This window comes from Augochlora pura, chromosome 9, assembly GCF_028453695.1.
Source record: "Augochlora pura isolate Apur16 chromosome 9, APUR_v2.2.1, whole genome shotgun sequence".
NCBI lineage: Eukaryota > Metazoa > Arthropoda > Insecta > Hymenoptera > Halictidae > Augochlora > Augochlora pura.
This window is the reverse complement of record NC_135780.1, coordinates 11,997,172-12,019,592: the sequence shown is the minus strand read 5'-3', so window position 1 is coordinate 12,019,592 and position 22,421 is coordinate 11,997,172. Positions and strand designations below refer to the sequence as shown.

The following is a 22,421-nucleotide window of genomic DNA, read 5'->3' as shown; positions in this document are numbered from 1 at the left end:
TGCGTGGTGTCCCCCTCGCCGCCATTTACTTGAGTTCGACGGATCGCCCGACGCTAATTGCGCGCGATCGTTCGCGCCGATGTTCCGCCGTCGCCGGCACTGCGACGACTTATTCTAATGTATCTCGTTAAACAACGCGGCACTCGCATCGACGATCAATCATTCGTCTCGGTCCTTTGTCACTCGCTTATTTCCTGAACACTTCTCCGACACGCAGCTACACAATCTTCTTATTACCTATTGTTCGAGTTTCTACGTCGACGCACATTGTACTAAAACGCCGTCTGGAGAGCTGCGCCTGCTTTCAGATTTCATTTTACGAGACCTCTGCAGGAATTTTTTGAAAGTAACGCTCAATTCGCTAGCAAATAATCCGCGAAATAATCCGCGAAGTAATCCGCGAAATAACCTCGACATAACCTGGAAATAACAGTCAACGGAATGATTTTATTCAACGCGATATTTACAAGAATTTATATTAAGTAAAAGAGTGTAAATCTGCCTTAAATGCCGAATTTAAAATTGTAATTATTTTGATTATTTCATACGATATTATTTCAGAGAGGATCGCAGCTATGAAAACAGCTATAAGATGACATGTTTCAAAGAACCTTTAAAATAACGCCATCGAAAAGAAGACTTCGAAGTTGGAACAATCGAAGATCGAGTCTGTCAGGATTTGAGTGGAAGAAGCGAGTTTTAAATAGTAAAAATAGCTGCGAATATCTGATTAAAGAACTATTAACCTCTTAGGCTCAACTTTTCGTGCTTTATATATAAATACACTTAGAAAGGAATATATATAGCTAATACTATATATAACTATACCAAAAAATAAATATCTATATATATTAAGAAATGGTAATTTAGTTACGAAAAATTTCATTCGCTCAAAATTCAGCCGTGCCTAAGAGGTTAATAACGACATAGAAACACGTCTTTCGCGCATGACCACTGAATCGACAAGTACGCCATGGAGAGCAAACAGAAAACAGGAACAATCTAAAAACAATTCCACTCGATCAACCATATCTCTAACAGAATCAAAGAGGTAGAACTGCCTAAAAAGATGGCTAACGCGACAGATCGGCGAAGAGGAGCGCAGAGGAAGCCCGAGGATAGGTTTCCGTCGAAAGGACACAACCGTTTGACCGTTTTCGACCGATCGAGCACCGGACACGAGCCGCACCGGGAAACAGAAGCGAAAAGGGTGGCGGTAATCGGTCGGTCGAGTCCGAAGCTAATTGCTTCGCGTCCACGCTTCTAGGGCTGCCCTGTCTCTTCTTACGTTCCGCTCTGTTCTATTCACCGTGTACTCAATTAAAGGTTAACCAATTAGCGGCGCCGCGAAAGGATTCGGCGCAGCTGACGCGTGCACCTTCGAGCTCGGTTTCTCTGCACCCCCATGGGGGGTTGTTGCGGGGGCTACAATTGCAGAATAATTGAAGACTCAATGCGATAGCTATCCACGGATCGTAATTCGCGAAACAGTTCTCCTGCTTTTTTTTTATTGGCTTTTAAAGTTAAGTTTATCAGTCGCGTCGAAATGACGGAAATGTTTTATTGATCTAAAGATATATTTGCGAGACATTTATGCAGGAGTGTTCCTGTAAGAATGACAAAAAGGAGTAGAAATATATACTATATAAAGTAGTATATAAAAGGGATTGTATAAAATAATTGACGAACATAGTATAGAGAACAAATATATTGCTCTGTTAGATTCGCGTCTAGAAACGCACTGTATTGTATCGCATCTGGAAACGCATCGTATCACGTCTAGAAACGCATCGCGTCGCGTCTAGAAACGCACCGCATTGTACCGCATCTAAAAACACATCGCGTCGCATTTAAAACTCATCGCGCCGCGTCTAGAAACGCACGAACGTACAAAATCGCGCGTCGACTAATTACGCGGGGCCGTGTTCGACGCACACGTGCGCCCGTGTGCCGCTCCTAATTGTCCGTCGCAGAGCCTAACCGTCGAAACGGGCCCTCGATTAATCACCGACCGAACCAATTACGACACACGTTGGACCGTAACGGATCGGTCGAAGAAGAATCGGTATCTCGGCACGCGCCGCGGGATTCTCCTGCGATCTGACAAATTGCTAGAGCTCCTTCTTTTGCCGTGCCGGGGACCCTTCGACGTCCCCTCTTCCGACAACCGCCTCGCCGAAAACGAAACTCCGAGCCCCGATATATACATTCCGTTCGTTACGCTCCGAAGTCGCCTCATTTGCGGCCGTTCGATCGCCATTAATTAACAACAAATATTTGTCTTCGTTCGAACGCCTGTCCCGCGGCTCCACCAGCGATTTCTCCATTACTGACGAAGCCATGGGATTCTGTGACGATAGTTAACTTCCTAATGGTACCTCGGGGGTTATAACAACCATAGTTAAATTATTGCAAAACGTCTGCAACTATAAATTATAATATAAATTCGAGTTATTGTCATTTAGATAACTTATCTGAGACTTTTACTTTAGATCGTTGAATGTTACTTTAATTTGATTTGTTATAATGATGCTCTGTGTATTAAAAAGTGTTTTACAGCTAAGATATCATTTCAGTATTATCACATTGTATACATATTATTATTTGACTAGTTTTGAACGATTAACTGGAACACGTTTAATTAAATCTTACACAAAATTAGCGTGTCAAAAATGTATTGAACAAATCGCTAAATAGAATTATCAATGAAATTAAACATACCGTATTACATATTCGTTAAAAAGTACCGTTGTCAGAGAAGAAAATTGTCTTTCTCATCGATCGTTGAACATGTGATAATATTGTTGCTATTGCAATCGCCCGTCGTATCAAGAGATCTGTGAAAAGGTTACTGGCCACCGGTTCAAGTGCCCGGGGTTTAAAGACCGATCGAATAGTTGACCAATCGACGTCCGATCGACTCGATATCGATTTATTTTAAACCGTCATAAAGCGGCGCTCGGTTCGATGGTCGTGGGAGCGTCCGGCTTTTTCTCTACCCACATTCGATAAACGAATCGATAAACGAATCGATAAACGAATCGGTCGGTCCCGTCGCTTCCACGGCGGAGCCACACCGAGCGAGGAAAAAACGAGCCGGGCGATCATCGGGGACACGATAATTGGCGAGGAGAAGAGGGCCGGCACCGGCCCACAAAACGCTTAATTATATCCACGAGGCAGCCCGCTTTTTTTCTTCTCCCCCCCCCCGTCTCTCTCTCTCTCTCTCTTTCTCTCCTTCGCCTTTTTTCTCTCTCGCTCGCCCGTTTCTTTCTCGAGGAGCATAAACTGTCATGAATCGATCAAACTACTCGTCGAAATGCTGCGAGCAAGGTATCGTCGATCGGCTAGGTCGACGCAGGTGGTCGACGGCGCGAACTCCTTGATCTTCGATCGGCTCTTTCTTCGCCCTAGCCATGAAAATCGAAGGATCGACGCGTCGGAAATGTTCGTGTATTTATTGCGCTATAAATTGCTGTAAATTGACTCGTTCCCTAAATTGACTTAATAGATTTCGGCAGTAAACGATACACTTGTTAACGGTAAACACCGCTCGTTTCTCACGACGTGGTAATTCGAATTTGGAACTTTCGGCTGCCAATTGAAAGATCGTTCCGTTTCAGATGGAGAACCAAGGATTCGAGGAGGAGCATCAGCCAGCGGGTATCGCCTCGGCGGGGCAGTCGTTCGCTTTGCCGAGGATCGATTTCGGCGGCCACGCGTCCGCGTCGCACGTGACGGACAGCCACGTGTACGAGGACATCCTGCCCGGCGTAGAGTCGGTCACGAGGATCTGCGGATCGGTGGATCAGCGATCGGACCCCGACGAGTCCCAGAACTCGCAGCCGGAAGCGGCGAGAATTTCGCGAGCGGCGGTAATCGAACAGGAAGAGTCGTCCTGCGGTTTTCGTCGGAACCTGACGCTGCCGTTCCGTCGATCGAGCGGCCTCGATCCCGCGGGCGCGAACAGTTCCGTCCGCGTGACCAGCCGCGAGAAGAGTAGCTGGCACGAGGAAGCGGAAACGGCGGGGCACGCGGAAGCGATCGCGTTGTCGATCGAGAAGGATCGCGACGCGAAGCTGGCGGCCGAGGCCAGGCCGAACAGGAGGCGCAGGAAGAAGGACTGCAAGCATTGCAGGAGCAAGGCGGTCGCGTCGACGTACGATCGCGAGTGCGAGATCGACGAGAGGGAGAACGAGGAGGAGATCGTGTCGAGGAAGAACCGGGACAACAAGCAGAGACAGTTTCCGGCGCTGATCGAAGAACCGAGGACCATCCTCGATCCATGCGACCTCGCCGCGGTCAGGACCTACCCGCCGCCGATCGGCAACGGTGACCAGCAACTTTCTGCCAGAGGTACGGAGTCCTTCAGCGTCTTCACGATCTCCGAGAAGCCCGCGGCGTCGCCGAAAACCCAGCCGAAGCTGATCGAGCTGGAGGATCCGAGGAGCAAGGAGGCAAAGCCTGTCCTCTCGCAGGAGAAGAGCAGGGCTGGGATGAGGGTGAACTCCATCTACTCGCAGGACAGATGGTACGCCAAGGAGGCGCCTATCTTCTGCACAGACGTCAAGGAACACGGATCCTTTCAGGTGAGCGAGGATACCTTTCATTTTGGATACCTTGTGTCGCTCTTAAATTAGACTGTGAACTCTGTGAACACGGAAAGTACAATATAGTCAGAACAGTGTACAATAAACTAGAATAATGCTATTATGCATGGGAGAAACATTTTGTTCTACATAAATTTAACAAAAGAAATTTTTCATAAAATTTGCCGTCTATTAAAAGCGTGAAAATATCCTGAACTTCTGTAGACGACAACAGCACATTAAATGCAAATCTTCCTAGTACCTATAGCCGCCCACAGTAGCCTAGTTAAAGTGAAATTTATAATTAGGTTTGTGTAATCGAGTTCGCGAGAACGTTCGCAGTCTAATTTTCAGACCGGCAGTCTGACTTCAATTGCTGCGCGATCTTGATAACTAAAGCGTGTAGAAATATTACTTTGATTCAGTCATCGGTGTTAATGTCTCTTAGTTGGCAGCAGGAACTACTGTATCATTAGTAGAATGAGACTCCTCGTCCAAGTCTGTAGTTCTTGCGAGAACTGCTAGGTGGCCACGAACACGGACCAGTTTCTCGCGAGTAAAGTCGGTCGTCCAGCGGTATAAGTAGAAACGTAGAGGGTAGCAAAGCATACTTACCTGGCGCAGAGGTTACCGTGATCAAGAAGGCGGTTCCTCCAGGGCGAGGCTTTTCCATTGCACTACGGTTAGGCTGACCCTTGCGAATATCCCTAATGTGGATATCTCGGGCGTATAATTTTTGGTAGTCGGGACTGCGTTCGCGCTGTCCCGGACACAATATAAGTTAACAACAAAAATTATCTTCAAAAAAACCTTTTCTTATAAAAGCTTCTCTAACGAAATAGTAAGAGAAAATTTATCATGAATATCTCAACCTGTTTCTTAAGTATTTTTATAATATCTTAATATAATAATATTACTCTAATAATTATAATATCATTATGCGGTTTTAAATAAAAATATTTCATATCATTTTACTCTATACTTTCAATACAATATAATAAGATCGAATATAAAATATAGCTTCATATCTAAGCCTAACAATTTCGAGTGCCATGATTATATTAATTTGAGCCTAGTGACCCGCTCAAACAAATTACCCTTTCGACGATATTTCAAATACGAAAGATGCAGCAATCATTTTCTGACATGACATCAGAGTCATCGCTCGAGCGCAAAGGGTTAATAGAGAACGAAAGAGGATAGCGTAAAATTAATTGAAACTATTCAGAATAGCCGGAGCGAGAGGGAGCTCGTAGGAAAAGAAGATTAGATTAGCGTCGGAACACAGCGTGTCTTCGACCCAGATTTCGCATGGCGTCGACTCAAGGTTCCGACGCGGGAAGAATGGCAAAGAGTCGATGGGAACGAAAGGGTGGTCGGGAACAAATGAGACGAGTGTCTCGTCTAACGCGACAGGTGGGGTCTCTCGTCCCGACCAGCAGTCTCTTCTCGAACCTTCCTCCTTCCTCCTACGTTCTATTTCGAATCGTAGACACGACGGACGAGACTGGCTCTTTTCTAGCCGCTATCTCTCTCTCTCTCTTTCTCTCTCTCTCTCTCGGCTAGACCACGTGGAATGCTCGGTTCGCCGTCGACGTGATTTCTTTTCGCTCGGTCGACTTCAAAGGCGTGGATCGGCCGTGTTCGGGGGGCCACTCTTTGCCTCTCTCGACTTCCTCTATCTTTCCGTCGACGCGTCGAAAAGACTCTCGGCCGACGGGAATATATTCGCGTAATTGATGCCTCGTTTGTCTGGAACCACGCTGAACCTGCCCGAGCACTAGCGCATCAGCACGAGATCGTTGAACCACTCGCGCTCGTTTCGCCGCTAAACGTTCCGGTCGTCTCCTTCCCTCCGTTCTTTTTAATCCGGAGTTCGTGCCGTGGAGCAATTGTCTTTACAAAGATCAAAAGTACTTTCCAACCTCTTGATAAGAACCCGCACAGGATTCCCGCTTTAATCAACGTTTTTTTTCGAGCGAGTCGTTCCGTAAGGTTATGTCAAGGTTATGTCAATTACCATAGACCGGTTTCTATTTTTCTACTTCTCTACTTCTTCTATTATTAAAAATTGTCAGCTCGGTAAAAACCAGCACCGGTTGTGGTAAAAAGCGACTCGTCAACAGCCGGTAAGAAACTTGTTTACAAAAGCGTCACTTGTTACATATTAATGGAAGAACGAATTCACGTGCGCCGTCACGCGACGCGCTCTACCGGTCGCGCCAAAACCGCGGTTGATTTTTCAGGTAGGCAATTACGCAAGGTCGCCGTTATTATTATCGCGATCACTCTTACGGCGGTGCGTCACGTCTGTTCTGGTCCGTCGACGACGACGGCGTTATCTATCCTGACGTAGCGGGATCGCGGCCGCCATTGGTCGCCAATATCCGCGCCGATCGAGAAAAACGCGATTAACGGAAGAACCGTGGAGCAGCGCGGAGCGTGTGTGCGAGCTTAATTTAGTGGTGGCGAGCGGTTTCGAGCTGTCAACGTCGGCTTCCTTCGGTGGTACGGGGTCTCTGGCTCGGGCAGAGACGCGAGGAAATCGGGCGCCCTCGCTTTCTTTCTCCGCTTCTTTCTCTCTCTCACTCGCGCGCGCGCGAGAGTTCTCCTCTTCTTCGTCCTCGTGCGCGTCGCCCGACGTCTCCAAAGGAACAAAACGGAACGGAAGTGGAAAAGGTCTATCTATAGCCAGACGCGATGAGCGTCTGCCGGTACAAAGCCGCCCCGCTCGAGCCTCCCGTAAGTGAACACGCGCGAATTCCGACGGAAATCGACGCTCTTCTCAGCGCCGCGCCCTTTCGCCTCGAATCCGCGGCGTTCAAAGTGCATTTTTTATTCGGCGAGTCACTCAGAAATCCTCCGAGATTTACCGATCGATGACGAACAACATTTCTCGCGCTGTGTAGGTTCTTTTGGTCAGTTTATGCGTTAGAAAGCCTGTGTAAGGTTCATTTGCAATTTTCGACAAATTATAGATACTTAAAGTGTTGTCATTTTAAAAAATAGACGCATATATGCAAATCGATTTTTACCACAAGACAAGCGATAGAGTACTCTTTTATTTTAAGTGCCGGTCATTTTTATTGGTTTCGCAGTATTTGTTTAAACAGTTTGAATATATAAAAGCTCTCTTTCATGAGAAATAATTCTTAAATTTCTAAATTCAGATATAGGTTATAATAACAATGCTAAAAGGTGTAAATTAATTCAGTCCTATGATTATTACAAAGCAAAATACTCCAATCACTGTTTATATAAAACTATGGTTATTATTACTAAAAAGTCAGTGTTAAAAAAATTTATTTTAAGGTTAGGGTCAATCACAAAACACTTGAATTTAAAAAATGTCGAAAGTAAGGTATATTACGTACGTCACTTGAAAATGTTTCGATTCTAGACAACATTGTATCTTTTTATCTGTTCTTTGTCGATATCGCACCCGAATGATCCGAAAGTGGAGCAATAATGCAACGTGACTCACCTGTCCCGGAAGCGCTTAATCCTTCTGAAAAATGATTCCTCATTGGTCGCTTTGTTGCAGTCGCGATCTTCGAGTCAATTAATCTTGCAGACATAGTTGCTCTAGATCTCACGCGTCCACCCCCTCCCCCTTAGATCGATATAATATCCTAGTCGTAGTATACCTCGTCAAAGAATATTCGGAAATAATGCGACAAGCAATCCTTTTTTCAACTGCGAATCTAAAATTTAAAAAATTAAATTTTGTTTATTTTTCTGTCTTTAAGTATTTCCATTTTAAACAACAAAATTCGTTCTATTAAATCGAGTCTCGTGACTCATGAAACAGTTACACTTTCAATAATTTTTAAATCCAAGCTTTGGCGATATTTATTAAAAATAATTTTTGAACGTGTTACAACAATTTTAACGGCGCCGCAGAGTCGCCACTCGATGGCAAAGGGTTCCCGTAACGAAACCATTTCGACGAACAATGTTCGAAGACAACCGAAGCGATTCCGTCGCGAATTCGCTTTCCGTCACCTTCATGAATCATGCTCGTCGTCGATCACACCGCGCCTCCTCTAGCTTCCCGATAATTCATTGAAAAACTCTATCGAAACACAGATAAGCGATTATCGAGGAGCATCGGGCGAGAGTGGTCAACTCGAGGGAAATGCGGTACCGATGGCTGAATTTCAGGTAAAAATGAGAGACCAGCGGTCTCTGGAGTTTCATTGAAAGCGGATAATACGAATACGAACGAACGAGAGACACGGCACGGTGCTGGAGGAGGAACAAGCTTTCTGAGAAAACGATCGATTTTATTTTAGCGGGCCTACTCCCTCCCGGTGCGAACACAGACTCCGTCCTCCCAAAATCGCGCGAACCAGCGGAGAAGCGTGCGGGCAGAGCCGCCCCCGCATCCGGCCAGGCTACGGAAACACAGGCACGGTTGGACTCTGCACTTGGCGCGGCCGCTGAAGACTTCCGGTTGCTCGAGGTCCTTGGTACTCGTGCTGCTGCTGATCCTGGCGCTCCTCGGAATCGGCGCCATCGCTCTCTACATCGTGTTCGGTGAGCTCGAATTTCTCTTATTAAAAACCTTAAGCGATCACCATCCTTATCCAATCAATACTAAATTCTAGTTTTAGCTCGTGTTATCTAATCGGAGACCAGAGAATGCACTTGTGGCTGATATACGACAACCGGAAGCAATTTCGATCAACTTTTGATGACGCGAATTTTTATCAGTTTATCACGGATTTTAGGAATTTATCGAGAACAGGATACGTGGAACAGTAAAATTATTTGAAAGGCTTTTGAAATATGTGATTTCCTGTCCTATTTTATTAGGACAGAGGTAGATATTTTACTAATAAAATTATTAGTAAAATATTATGATATATAATATATTTATTAAATAACTTTAGGACAAATCATTCCTTTTACGAAGCCGAATGTAAGCACTAGTTTAACAGAATTAATTTTTATTGTAATATATTCTTGTGATCACTATTGCTAACATTCGTCTTCGTAAAACGAACGATGTCTCATAAAGTTATTTAATAAATGGTACGATATTTCAGAGAACTTCGTCCTGGCTCTCAGTTATCTCGTTCGCGTGGAACAAATTCGGTAATTCTCTCGGTGCCGTTTCCAGTCGGCCGGACTCCGTCGCCCCTAACAAAGTGTCGCGATTCTAATAGCGATCGATCGTCGATACAGACACGTGGGAACGCGAAGCGCGTGCCAGGCGATAATCTTGCCAGGGCGGTCGTGGCCAGTAGCGAAAACAAATGGCCGAGGTTTTTTTAATTGGCCGAAGCGAAGCAATTGCGGCAGCGGGCAAGATGAGTTTAACCGGCCGGGTCAACGCGGGAGAGAACGCCTCTCTTCTTCTGCGGCCGGACGGGGGCCGATCGAGTTAAAGCGGCGTGCAACGCGGCGCTGACCGTTTCGTTTGTATACCCCGAGGCGTTGACCGTTCGTTATTTTCCGAGCGACCAGTTATTTCTAGAATACGCGCGAGAGACCCGCCACGTCCACTCTTTCATGCATCAAACAGACCACGTGTGCCGTGCAAACAGTCGTATTTTCAAATAGATCGCCGATGCGAACTGACACGCGGGGATTTCACGAGGCTTCGGGCTCCGTTAGGGCTGCTTGATCATCGTTTTCACGAACTCCGGCGTTCTCGGACAGTGATCGGCCAAACACTTATTCGTTCACTGTTCGAGCCGGATAAACATCAAACTCCAGTTTTTGACAATAATTGGCGAGACGTTTTTATCAAGGAGAACGCTGAACTTATCTTACAATATATAATTTAATTTAATAATATTAATATAATTTAATATTATAATAATAGTTATAACTGTATCATATTATAATTTTTATTCGAAAATTGCCGAGATTACAAAGATCATTTAATCTAATAGATCCTTGATTATCCTCCTCTCGCGGATTGCCACGAATGTTCGTATAATAAAACAGTCCCTTAGCTGTAGAACTTATTGGTAATACAATGTGAAAACAAACGTTTAAAGAATATATAAAAGGAAGACATTCAGTAACATCTAGTACGAACATCAGGCTAAATGAATTAACACTAAACCTACAGAGTACCGAAGCTGAGTGATTATAAATGCTAATTCTGATCTCGACATTCTAATTGCTGTACTCTGCCTAACAGCTTTTTAATTCCTAATACAATATCGATGATAATATATAATATTGGTCTTAAATCTACACTTGAAAATGCTTTGAAAATTACAATGAAGTAGAGAATCTAAAAACGTCGATAGTTCACATTTTGGTAAAAGTCGCTTTTACAACGCACATCAAAATTCGCTGGGAGACAATGCACATTAATCACTATTACTGTTTCGTTGGAATAGTATTAATCGATCGCGATGAATCGACAGAGCCGGAGAAGCTGCAGATCATCCAACAGTACCTGAAGTCGTCGGCGAACGACACGTCGACGGTGGAAACGCCGACCGCGGGAACGTTGTCGGCGAACGCGTCGACGACGACGCCGGTCAGCAGCAGCATGATCGCGACCGTGCTTTTAAGCGACGACCAGTCATTTCCGGAGAGCGGCGCTCGTACCACCGCGGAACCGGAAGCGGAAGCGAGCAGTCCGCCGGCCGTCAACACCACCAGATACTGCGACGACTGCCTGAACGGGGAGGTGTGCGTCGCCCTCGTCGACGAAGAGGTGCCGATCTGCAGGACCGGGTTGGATCTCGAGGACCCGACCGGATGCGCTGGCCTCTGTCTCGTCAACAAGCAGAAGTGCCACCGCCTCGACGTCGACGCGTTCAGGTGCGCCAATTTTCGAAAATCACCGCTTCTTTATTCGAACAACTCTCTTGCATCTTGCGCGCCTTCGCTTGCTTTCATTCATAGATTCTGGTAACAGAAGAGTTAACATTTGCTTTGGTTTATAACGTCCAAACAACATTTGTATTTATAGTAGATTGATTATCATGAAAACACCTTTTCAAACGGAATAACTTTTTACAAACTGGACAGACGAATTAATAAGAAAGCGTTGAAATTGTTGTTCAATTTTCAGCTTACAATTGCGAATCGTTTTTGCTTAAATATTTTCCTAGTCTCCAAAATTTTGCTACGTTTTGAATTGTTCCGTCTGCGAATGGTTAAAGCTAAGATTTTAAAGAATGTTCGGACACTGTGACGATTAGGTAATTAATATTGTTCTGTTCTCTTTAAAGGTGCGTGGAGGTGGAGCACTACTGCCTGGACGACGAGTGGACGTGCGCGAACACTCTCTGCATCCCCTTGGACAAGCGGTGCGACGGCCACATGAATTGCTACGACCATTCGGACGAGTTCAATTGCGGTATGCGTTCTCCGTCTCCGTCCTGATCCCATTGGCCCAGTTCTTTTTTGCGACCCATGACTTCTCTCTGTGATCGGCTTTGCCGCTTTGTCGCGGCCCGCGAGGCTTCAGTTTGTCAGCTCTCGCTGCAACTGTCGCGACTAATCCGTCGGGTAAATACCACGTCGACGGAACTGACCGTCTCCGAGCCTTCCTCCGATTTCAATCCGTCCGTGTCTTCGTTTTCCATCGTTTGTCAATGTTATCCGTGTCTTCGTTTTCCATCGAACACTGTCGGTTCTGCGAACCGATATGTCTGCGAACTCCTAGAATTTTTCCGGAGACTACAATTGTCTTAGAGTCTCTACGATTTTTTTCTAGGTCATATAGAGTCCCTAGAATCTCCACAATTTTTCTCAGAGGCCGCACAATTTTTTCGGAACGCCTACAATTTTTTATAGAACACGTATACAAAAAGTCTCTTTTTCAATTTTTAATAAATTGTCGAATTTAAACTGTTGTAACTTATGTTAAAAAAATCACATACCAAGTTATGATGTACCATTGAAAAGAGGAAGCTTTACCCTTGAAATTCACGGTAGATTGGTCAATGAGAAAAATTTTCCAATCGTTTTAGAGAGCTTTCAGTCCATGTTCAGAGTCCCACGTTGTCGCGGCTCTATTCGCGCATAAAACGTAACGCGGTGATTTCCAACGAATTTTGCGTGCGAAGTTAACGGTAACGCGTGGTCTGTTGCAGAATGCGAGCCAGAGACGCATTTCCAGTGCGGTAATGAGACCTCCTGCCTTCCGTTGGAGAAGAGATGCGACGGCAAGATAGATTGCTGGGACGCGGCCGACGAGATTAATTGCACGCGCGGTAAGACAGCCGCTAGCGAAGAGGAGGCGGGTGCCGTTGGTCCAGTATCATCGACTGGTCCGAACGGTTACGATTCTTAAACGATTATCAATCCACTTGTTAATGCCGTCGGGACACCTTTCGAATTTGCTCGTCTTTTCTGCAGTGAGAGAGTAGACTTTTCTGAAACACGAGATTCTGTGGTAGGCGTCCAACGCAAGCCTGTAATCTGATTGTTCGGTGGAAGAACTTCTTTCGCGGGAGAGAATCGTGTTAGAAACGTGTACTGACGAGAGAACCCTGGTGACTGATTTCAGTTTTAATTTCAATGATTAGAATACTTTCATTTTATTAAGTTTATAAATTTCTCGGTGCAAAGTTCTATGAAAATCGACGTGTATTAATCACCAGGATTCCCTTGCGAGTTCTCCGCGGTAGACAGAGCCCCGTGCATTTGCCAGTCGAGATATCTACGAATTACGGTGTTTGCCTACCTTTCTTTATATTTCGTTCCCCCTCTCTTCCCCTCTGTCACTCTTTCTGAACTTTGGTTTTTTTTCTGTTCTCCCTCGTAGGTGGTAATCTCGGGTGGTGTGAGTACATTATTCGTTAATTTCGAATTGCATCGCTGGTCGCCGCATGCAAAATCACACACGCCTCCCTCCCGATCCAGAGACACTTTCCTCCAGTCCCGAGACAACGATTCCTTTGATTTCGCTACGCACACAATGGCCGCTTTTCATTGAGCTCTTCAAACTCCTCTACACGGTATATAATCTTGCATTAGAGAAACGCATACACGGTTTGTGATTAATAACCATTAATCTCTTCAAGGACGCGTCAGCTCATTGAGACGGTTTGTACTGAATGGATCGCATTCGCGGGCACCGTTTTCGTTGGGCTTTGTTGTGTCCCTGAGGAGAACAGTCGAATCACAGTGTCGAACATTCGCTTTAACCATTCGGTCCTGACTTGATATGCACGCCAGCTTTTTTTTTAATGCAAAACTATCGCACGCCAATCGCTTGCTCGGCTTTCTTTCGGTTAACCAAATCGTAGGCGCGTTTCGAGCACTCACAGAAACGCCGATTGCTTTGTCTGTTGACAACACCAGCGTGTCCGTCGAAGAACGAGTTCACGTGCAGCGACGGGCAGTGCATATCGGAAGCTCGTTTCTGCGACGGCCTACCAGACTGCGTCGACGGGTCCGACGAACCATCCGGTTGCCAAGGACGTTGCAACAAGCACGAATTCACGTGCCAGTAAGTTTCGGGAGATCGCAGCGATGGGATCGAGAGCATTGCTTCTCACCCTTTAGACTTGTGCAAACGATGGGGATTTTTCACAGAGAAAGCACCATCGATTGCGTCCGTATAATCTTGATCCCACCGCTGAACAGAAGGCATATTTTCTCCTCCGACGATTGTCAAATGTCGTTTGATTAACGCGTGAACGTTTTGTATGTGTGCAGAAACAATAGGTGCATCACGAAGGGGATGAAGTGCAATGGTGTCGACGACTGCGGCGACGGAACCGACGAGAGGCACTGCAAGCACAGAATCCTCTGATCTCTCGTACCGGCCGAGTCTATATCACAGTATTTTTCTTACGGGAAGAGAGCGACGAATGTAATTAATGTATATATTTATACATATATATACCATTGTGCCGTATAGATATGCAGCGATGCATAATAAATTGTTTACATGCGGTATACAAGCGGTCGACTGCAATTAGGAAACGACATATTTTATTGATGTATAATAGAGTCGATTACAAGTGCCGTATTTTATACCGCAAAGTCTTTTTTAATGGAACATTATACATTTATAGTTGTCCTTATTTTTTTCCACGGTGCTACAGATACACAACACATATGCATATATTCTCGCGCTCTCTCGTCATATAATCATCATCATCATCATCATCAAAAACGAAACAGTCCTCGCAGTATTTGTACACATCTGAGGATCGCTGCAAGTCTTCCAGAAATTAGACCAATCTGTTTTTTATATTACGTTTCCATACGTATCGGTTTTATGCGTGAAAACACTTATCGGTAGATCTCCCTCATTGCACATATCACTGTTGTCACATACCATTGGAAAGTACAGCGTTGCTTTTAAAGTGATTTCGTAATTGATTAAAAATCTTGTAATCCTAATTGATCAAAATTCTTGATTAACAAAGCATTACTCGACGGAATTAAAAAGCTTGGCTGTCAAGAGACTCGCGATATACCATACACATATTTTTGTATACGGTAGATTCCTCGCTACTATATAAAAATTTCGATTATACGTACGAACGCGTAAGTTTCACACAAAACATTGTCTAAACAAGATGTGTCCAACGCGATAAATATATACAGGTGTACAGGCTGTTGCCGAAATAGCTGATTAAACTCTGAAGGCATATACTGCTTCTGACAAGAATGGAGGAGATCGCGAATGTACACATCCGACGTGTTCTCTCATTCCTAAACCAGAAATGGACATAACCATATAAAATTAATTTTTAAAACCAGGGTTCGGTATTAATTACACACCAGACAGAGAGTTTTTGGAAACTGCTCTGAACCGTGCTGCAAAATGATATCCAATCCCATTTGTGAGATCTCACCTGCAACGTGCAATTAATTCCAAGTCCTGCTTAAAACGATCGAACTCGGTTCCCATCAACTACTTTTGCTACTCTTATATTTCAAATTTATTTTCTTAAACTGTTTGTCCATTTCCGGTTTATACGCAGCGTTTGCGACGAGTGATGTATGTTTCCAACGCATTGGTCGTCTATTTCAAGAGCGTCCTGTGAATCTAACGCAGGTCCCGAGGTTCTGTTCGAACAAGCGATTTCCATGGGTCCTCTCGAGCATGTCTCGATTGGCAGAATTTAGAGAAACTCGTCCGGCTCTTTCGGTGCGTCGAGATCGCGATAATGTATGACTGGTCGGAAGTCTCCTCCACCGCCGCTGTAACGTTGAACAACAATTAAGACGTCTGTGTTCGGAAAATACTGGGGAGAATGGTAGAAGAATGATGTATGGAAACCATGAGAGTTCGAGGAGGCTGATCAACGTAATCGCGCGTGACTTACGACCAACTGGACATAGGAATTCGTACGGAAATTATGGGATGAAAGAAAATAAAAGCACACACGTGTAAGCAGTAACAAATAAGTTTATTTGTTAGTCCTTTTACTGATACGGTTACAGCATTTGCCGATCTTTTTTTTCACGACCCTCCTCGTTCCCTCCAATATTATCTCACCCTTATCGACATAGAAACGCGAAGCCTGTCCTCGCTATTAAAATACGCGTGACGTATTCGAAACTAATTTCATTCTGTTCTCAGAGGTATCTTTTTACATGAGCCGTGCAAAAGTGAATCCCGTATAAAAAGTAAAGCAAAATGTGCTGATTTTGTAACACAGTTCTCGTCGATTATTTAGTATTCGAAACGCTCTGTAATATCAACGTGCGTGTGTCACATAATCCAGATTAAAAATCTGCTAGCACAGATGCGAGTCCGAATATCGCTGGAAATTTAATCCCGTTTGCCATTTAGACACTCTGCGCGAATGACTCGAGGGTGCCGGGTCAAACTCGATTAAACTTAGAACATGTCCATGTCTAGCTGGTCCAAGTCATTATAACTAACAACAGGCCTCGAGGTTGAATCCGGAGCAGCCCTGTAAAACAGTGGATCACACCGCGTTCAATACACACGTCGCAGACGAACGAGGAACGGGGAAGAATTGAGAACAGAAGAATTTTCAAACTGTACTTCTCGCGATTCGACGGGATCTATTATAGGTTGATCGTTCTTTTATTAGCCGCTCGAGTAGCTCGACGCACAGCAACCACATGCCGAATATTACGTACAACATGCGTGTCGCATGCGACAGAGAAAAGAATTGTTCCTTACCGTCCTCTATTGAAACCACCACGACTTGGGCGCGGCATTCCGAATCCTCCGCCAAATCCCCCACCGTAATTGGACCCGTAACCACCACCACCTCCTCCTCCTCCTCCTCCTCCTCCTCCTCTGTTGCTACCGTAACCTCCGCCCCCGTAACTTCCGAATCTATGGAAATCAAAGATTTTCAATTTTAAAAAAGAGATCCTAATGATTAGCACGATTCGTCGACACTTACGTGGAGCACCCGTAGGGATTGAATCCCTCACCGCGCATACCCTCCCTGGGTGGCGCCTTATTTCCAGGATGCTCAGGCAACTGTGGCCTCTTCGGGTCTCTCAAATAATTGTTGAAATACTCCGCCTCTGCCTTGACCTCGGCCACCTTTTCCGCATGCTTGTTGAAGATATGTTTCCGAATGAAATCCGGGCCCTTAAACTTCTTCCCGCTAAGAGGACACAGCCACTTATCCTTGGACAACTCTTGTGTATTCGCTTGCACAAACTTCTCCACCTCACTGATTCGAAACGGTTAAGGAAAAGAAGGCACACGTTGACAAACAGCATAATTGTTTTGACTGTATAAGAAGGATACGTTTCCGCGTTCTTGGCGCCGAGCTTATCGAATTCTTCCTGGGACAGAGTGGCGACCGGCTGCAAAAATGCTGCCATTTTGCTCTCGAAGTTACGACAATACTCTGACAATTCGGTGCTGGATACTTTAGCAGTCGGAGGCGATCCTCTGACGTGCATTATACCACATCTGTTAGGCATCTCGTCCTCGTTAGGGTACTCGCAGTGATTGTAATAATCAACCGAGTGCACTATCCGCAGGTAGAGAATCAGTCTATCCAGTACCTGAGGAACGGAAATGACTTAGACTGCTTGCTGGAGATTGTTGAATAACACGTTGATGATACCTTGACTAAAGTCGGATCTCTCTCGATGGGACCATCCCCGTCACCTCCCAGCTGCCCCTCCTCCTGATCACCAGACATTCCTAACAACTCTTCCTCCTCTGCAGACGCTTCCTCTATCAAGTAATCGGTTATGTTCTTCAACACTGGATTCTTCGAGGATAGTCCAAATGCCTATCGATATAAAAATGTTTTTAGGAAATTTGTTTCGCAGCAGGCGCATTAATCAGCAAATCATATCTTACAGCTTGCTCGACCTCATGAGCATTTTGTGTCCCTTTAGTATCTTTGTTATCCTCTTCCTGCTTTGACGCGCTATCCTCTTTTCTCTCTTCGTTCCACAAGCCAACCCTGTTGTCCAAATTATGTACGATTTTAGCACTCAGCTTGATATCGTGTCGAACGATTTGCTTGTGGGATGTCAAACCGTTCACCGTGCGAATGCGTCGCGAGAGATCTCTGTTCACTATTGCACCCAACTCGCAGTCTCTGAGCTGTAGTAAATCAAATTAGAAAGGTTTCCAAAATTAATTACCATAATTACAACCTACCCGAATATTATTAAGGCTCCAGCATATCTCCTTTATGTTAACTTGTCTCTCAAAGGACACCCATCCTCGCCTGAACCATCTCCTTTCCGGCTGAGGATCCGCGATGGCAACTCGTAAGAATCCAGGAAAGCGTTTGCACATCTATTTCGAACAAATCATTAGTAAATTTCGGAGGAAAATTGAACCAAAATCTTGATGCCAGATTGTTAACTGACCGCTTCTACTTCTGCCTTTGTGATGGTAGGTGCCAAATTACGAAGGAAGATGCTGCTAGTTTTGTGCAATGCCCTAGGCTCTTTCTCCTTATCCTCGCTGGCCAGATCGATCACAGCCTCTGGCTCTATCGTAGCCTTTTTAGGTTCCGGTGGTTCACCGTCAGACTTGTTGGTTTCTCGTTCTTCTTCTTTCTCTTCTCCAGGTTCTGCATTCTCATTGCTAACGTCTGCTTTCTCACCGGCAGCTATGATATAACATATCCGTAAATTCAATTTCATTATAACACACACTGTGCGATTAATCACGACTCACAAGCTTCTTCCTTTGGTGTATCAGGTTTATTGCTGTCGCTGCCAGAAGAACTACTGCTGCTGCTGCTGCTACTACTGCTACTGTTACTGTCAGTACGCTTTCTCTTCTTGGTGTTGGTTTCGTCTATTTTACCTATAATATCGAAAGAATTACAGAAAAACAGAAAATGTTATTTTATGTTCTCGGACAGAAAAAAATACCGTTTCCTTCCATCTCATCGTCTTTCTTCGGTTCCTCAACTGTCTCTTCCGATTTTTCAGGTTCTTCGTTCAAGTTCTCCTCTTTCTCCGCAGTTTTCATTTCGACGTCCGCGGGCTGACCATTCTTACACGTTTTCTCTGCACGCAATGGCTCTTCCGGTTTACTAGTTTCGCTGCCGAATCAAACAAATTAATTCATTTTTTATTAGAACTGCTCGAAGCATTTCAAATCCTTACCTATTGTCTGTTTTCTTATCAATTGCAGCTTTATTTTTTGCGTCCTCTTTCTCTTTAGCAATCTCTTTCGAAATGATTGGGTTTACCGGTTTCACATCTAGAACTTGCAAGTCTTCCTCAGTACCGCCTTCGAGTTTAATTACTACAGCATCCAACAAGTGAAGCAAAGAGTCCGCTTGTTCAGCGTCTACCGAAACCTTATCGATTTCTTCGACATCAAGCATTTCTAAGAAAACTTCAACGCGTTTCTGTAAAATAAAGTGTCATAAAAAATATATGGTAAAAATAATTGGCGAGAATATAAGAATCCTGAAACCAGTACCTTAAGAGCAGACACTTGTTCCTCCTTTCTCTTCACAGACTCTTCAGGATGATACTTAATTTTGAACCTGACAATCGACAGAAAGTTTGATATTAGCTACAGCTTTCTCTGGCAGACTTTCATCGATAGGAAAGCAAACAGACGTACAATTTTGTGGACTTATGGTTATGGTTCGTTACGTTCGGAAAATTAACATAGAAATCAAAGATATCAGTTAGTTTCAGACTTCTCGACAGAATATATCTACACGCGTCTACAGAGAAGCACAACGGTGTGTATGCTTTATCGATCGAGATTAACCACGATCGTGAACAATCGCTATAGATAATAGAAACAGAATGATTGAATAGCGACTGAAATCGCAGTCTCCCTCCTTCGCGGTCAGGAACAAACAGTTTCTCTCGTGATCAAGCATATTAAACTCATTAATCCTCAGTTTCGCTCGAGGCACGATTATTTTACACAATTAATCAGTTTTACTGTCAACAGTTGTCAGTTACAGAATGAGGCCTCACCTGTAGGTGTTATTTTAACTCGCATTCAGTTTTCTCGTCGACTCAGAGATCTATTTTGCAAACGATTACATTTTCATCGTTTTTTCAAATTCAGTGAGAGTGATTAAACGGGTTTAGAGCGCGGCCTACCGCGAGCAGATTTGGGCTTTGCGCGCCCAGCTCGCATTTTTCATTAGCTACCTAATAGACACTTTTTGTTCGAATCTTCTGCGATGCGCGTCACGCGGTATGCATAAAATGTACGGAAAAAATAAACGAGCGAGACGACCTGTGCCCAAGACAAGGCGTTGCTGGCTGTATGGCTGTAGGGATAGACAGAGAGAGCTGGTCATATTGGCTTGAATATTACCGACAAAATGGTGTCTGCAATTTAGCAAAAATTATAAAGCCGCTAACACCCTCATTTCCCTTTTCTGGCCAACGCGTATGTCATCCTTGATGCATACGCGCTAGGCCAGAAATTCGTTCATACTAATTCGAATCCAACGATTAGTTTCTACAGTGGGACGATGATGGTTCCATGGTAACAGGCTTCGAGAAAAAATGTTCTCGTCTCATGTGAGTTTTAGTGGATACATTTAGTGTTTTAGTTGTGAACACCGTGTGTCGGACCACTGTAGAAATTAATTGCTATGTCGTAACCACGTTTCAAAGCATGGCTGAGCTGCATGTTACGTTAGAGATGAATTTTCAAGCTGACGACGAAACGAAATATACCATTCCTCGTCCTTGTGAGCGACGAAGAATTCATTCAACTGTTGACGCCTGAACTCCAACTTGTACTCGTTGTAACGTTTGATAGCTTCCTCGTCGGTGATCGTGTCCTCCTGTGTCCCGAGGAACGCTTTGAAAGACATCATCGGCGGTTGCGTCTCCACGTTCGAATTACTGAAGTTGCCAGCCACCTCTCGACTGCGCCAAGTACGAACAGAAATTAATAGTTAACTAAAACAACGCCCGGTCATTGCTACCTCAAACGAGCCAGCAGGCGTGGAGTAAATATATCCCGTTTCTGCATAATCGCTATGCAACTTCTCTTTTTCATGACAAGCTGTCGACGTGCGTTTAGAATCAACTTTCAGACAAGAAAAAAAAATGTGTTACAAACATAACGTAAAGAACACAAACCTGCTGCTATTAGCATGGTTTCCATAATGATGATTGCCATGATGTGGAGGAGGGTAATGATCAGGTCCCCAGGATGCACCCCCACCTCCGCCACCTCCGTAATAATCGTGTCCATATCTAGGGCGGTCATCCCAATCCGCTCTCATTCTTTTCATCGGAGGGGCCATTTCTTGTGACCTAGCCGGACTGTACCTATCCCTTCCTCCACCCCCACCACCACGATACTCTCTATAGTCAGGACGTTGCCTAGGTCGACTGGACCACTCTCTAGAATAGTTGCTGGCATTATAAGAACGAGAGACAGTATTGGTATACAGATTCCAATGGTAACTGAGTAGAACAAAACCGTACACGATTAAACAACATCATAATTACCTGTCAACCCAGTCATCTCTTCTCCTATCGTCTCTGCGGCCCTCCCTCGAGTAAGACTCTGTCCGTTCCCCTTTGAACTTGTCTCTCCTCTTCCTGTCGTACTCGTCGTCCGAGTCGCCCATTGTAAAAAAATGTTACGTCACTTCTGAAACGTGTGACAAGACAGAAAGATACTAGAAACATATTCAGAGATCAAAGAGTAAGCTGATCTCGAATCGCACCATACCAGATGGGGGTTAAGTAGACAATACGAACGCATACATTTCTTGGCGTAATTTCTGTTACTATTTTCAAGCATTCCCCGCTGAGACTAGACTCGAAAGCAATTACGCCGCTAACAAAATGTTTGGCTAGCGGCCAGGTTCTTGTGAGTAAATTTTCGAACAAAATATTCGAATAACGCGCGAATCACAGGTCCTCGGAGCGAGTCGGTTCTGTTGCGTTTCGTCGGCTAGTACGACCCGCGACACATTTGTTTAGCGATCGTGCGAATAAACGCGCTCGAATAGAATGCGAATAATTGAAAAGTAAAACTTACATAGATCAGGTACTGCGTTAAAAGAAACCAGGGATAGAGGACCATAGAGGACTTTTGCCACTCGTTATCGTGCGTCACCACTCACACCAGTGTCCCCCTCGCTGTGAGGTGCGGCGTCAGTCGTCGCTGCCACCATTTTGTTCACTATCGATTTCTCTCTCCGCGTTCGAGACCCGCGAAATTAAAACATATCATCAAATTGAATTAAAATCGTGCGTTCAACAATTAATATTTGCAACAAACGATTGATCGACATTAAGTTAAACATTTTCATTCTTCAATGCCAGTTTTAGGACTGCGGGGAATACAAATACCTTTGGTAAATCGAATGTGGATTGGTAATCAATTATCTTTATTTACAAAGTAAATTTATTAATGTATGTCATCCACTACGCAGAATATAACTCGGGAGAAGCTTCAACTTTTTTTTCTTA

At 44.6% G+C, this 22,421-nt stretch overlaps 2 protein-coding genes and 1 non-coding gene across 10 annotated transcripts in view; 2 read left to right on the top strand and 1 right to left on the bottom strand.

Annotated features, from left to right (window-relative positions):
• The window catches only part of LOC144475277 (uncharacterized), a 35,249-nt gene extending 20,672 nt beyond the window's left edge, over positions 1-14,577 (top strand). For 2 of the 5 annotated variants that reach the window (XM_078191012.1, XM_078191011.1), the window contains 9 exons: positions 3,624-4,589; positions 8,679-8,753; positions 8,885-9,128; positions 10,979-11,381; positions 11,795-11,922; positions 12,662-12,781; positions 13,336-13,353; positions 13,875-14,022; positions 14,232-14,577. In XM_078191012.1, coding sequence (XP_078047138.1) covers positions 3,624-4,589; positions 8,679-8,753; positions 8,885-9,128; positions 10,979-11,381; positions 11,795-11,922; positions 12,662-12,781; positions 13,336-13,353; positions 13,875-14,022; positions 14,232-14,328 — 2,199 coding nt within the window. In that variant the 3' untranslated portion in view covers positions 14,329-14,577. Of the gene's footprint in view, positions 1-576; positions 707-3,623; positions 4,590-8,678; positions 8,754-8,884; positions 9,129-10,978; positions 11,382-11,794; positions 11,923-12,661; positions 12,782-13,335; positions 13,354-13,874; positions 14,023-14,231 lie in introns of those variants that run through there. The other 3 variants (XM_078191013.1, XM_078191014.1, XM_078191015.1) reach the window with 3 other exon arrangements.
• Positions 5,197-5,358, top strand: LOC144475455 (U1 spliceosomal RNA). Its single transcript, XR_013494871.1, has one exon. It is a non-coding gene; the product is annotated as a U1 spliceosomal RNA (small nuclear RNA).
• A 41-nt stretch (positions 14,578-14,618) lies between the features above and the next one.
• On the bottom strand, positions 14,619-22,298 carry Ars2 (arsenic resistance protein 2). 4 transcript variants are annotated; one of them, XM_078191010.1, is made up of 16 exons: positions 21,988-22,298; positions 21,450-21,594; positions 21,075-21,341; positions 20,664-20,858; positions 19,432-19,498; positions 19,110-19,357; positions 18,873-19,045; positions 18,673-18,804; positions 18,360-18,604; positions 18,145-18,285; positions 17,839-18,087; positions 17,597-17,767; positions 17,272-17,534; positions 16,916-17,194; positions 16,687-16,845; positions 14,619-15,731 (listed from the first exon to the last, which is right to left on the bottom strand). In XM_078191010.1, exons 2-16 carry the CDS (start codon positions 21,569-21,571, stop codon positions 15,653-15,655), a joined length of 2,790 nt encoding a protein of 929 aa, XP_078047136.1. In that variant the 5' UTR covers positions 21,572-21,594; positions 21,988-22,298; the 3' UTR covers positions 14,619-15,652. The 4 variants fall into 4 exon arrangements, with proteins under 4 accessions (XP_078047136.1, XP_078047132.1, XP_078047133.1 ...); XM_078191006.1 differs by having other exon boundaries at positions 21,075-21,353; positions 21,988-22,293; XM_078191007.1 differs by lacking the exon at positions 21,988-22,298 and adding an exon at positions 21,676-21,852 and having other exon boundaries at positions 21,075-21,353.
• Between the last annotated feature and the right edge of the window lie 123 nt (positions 22,299-22,421).

Bases quoted from the DNA above. Each gene is read 5' to 3' on its own strand.
- Ars2 (XM_078191006.1), bottom strand. From the start codon at position 21,571: ATGGGCGACTCGGACGACGAGTACGACAGGAAGAGGAGAGACAAGTTC. The intron at 19,046-19,109 runs GTAAGGATTTGA...TTGATTCGGCAG, and splicing joins GATAAGAAAACAGACAATAG to CGAAACTAGTAAACCGGAAG. The intron at 18,286-18,359 runs GTCAGTTAACAA...TGTTCGAAATAG, and splicing joins CAAAGGCAGAAGTAGAAGCG to ATGTGCAAACGCTTTCCTGG.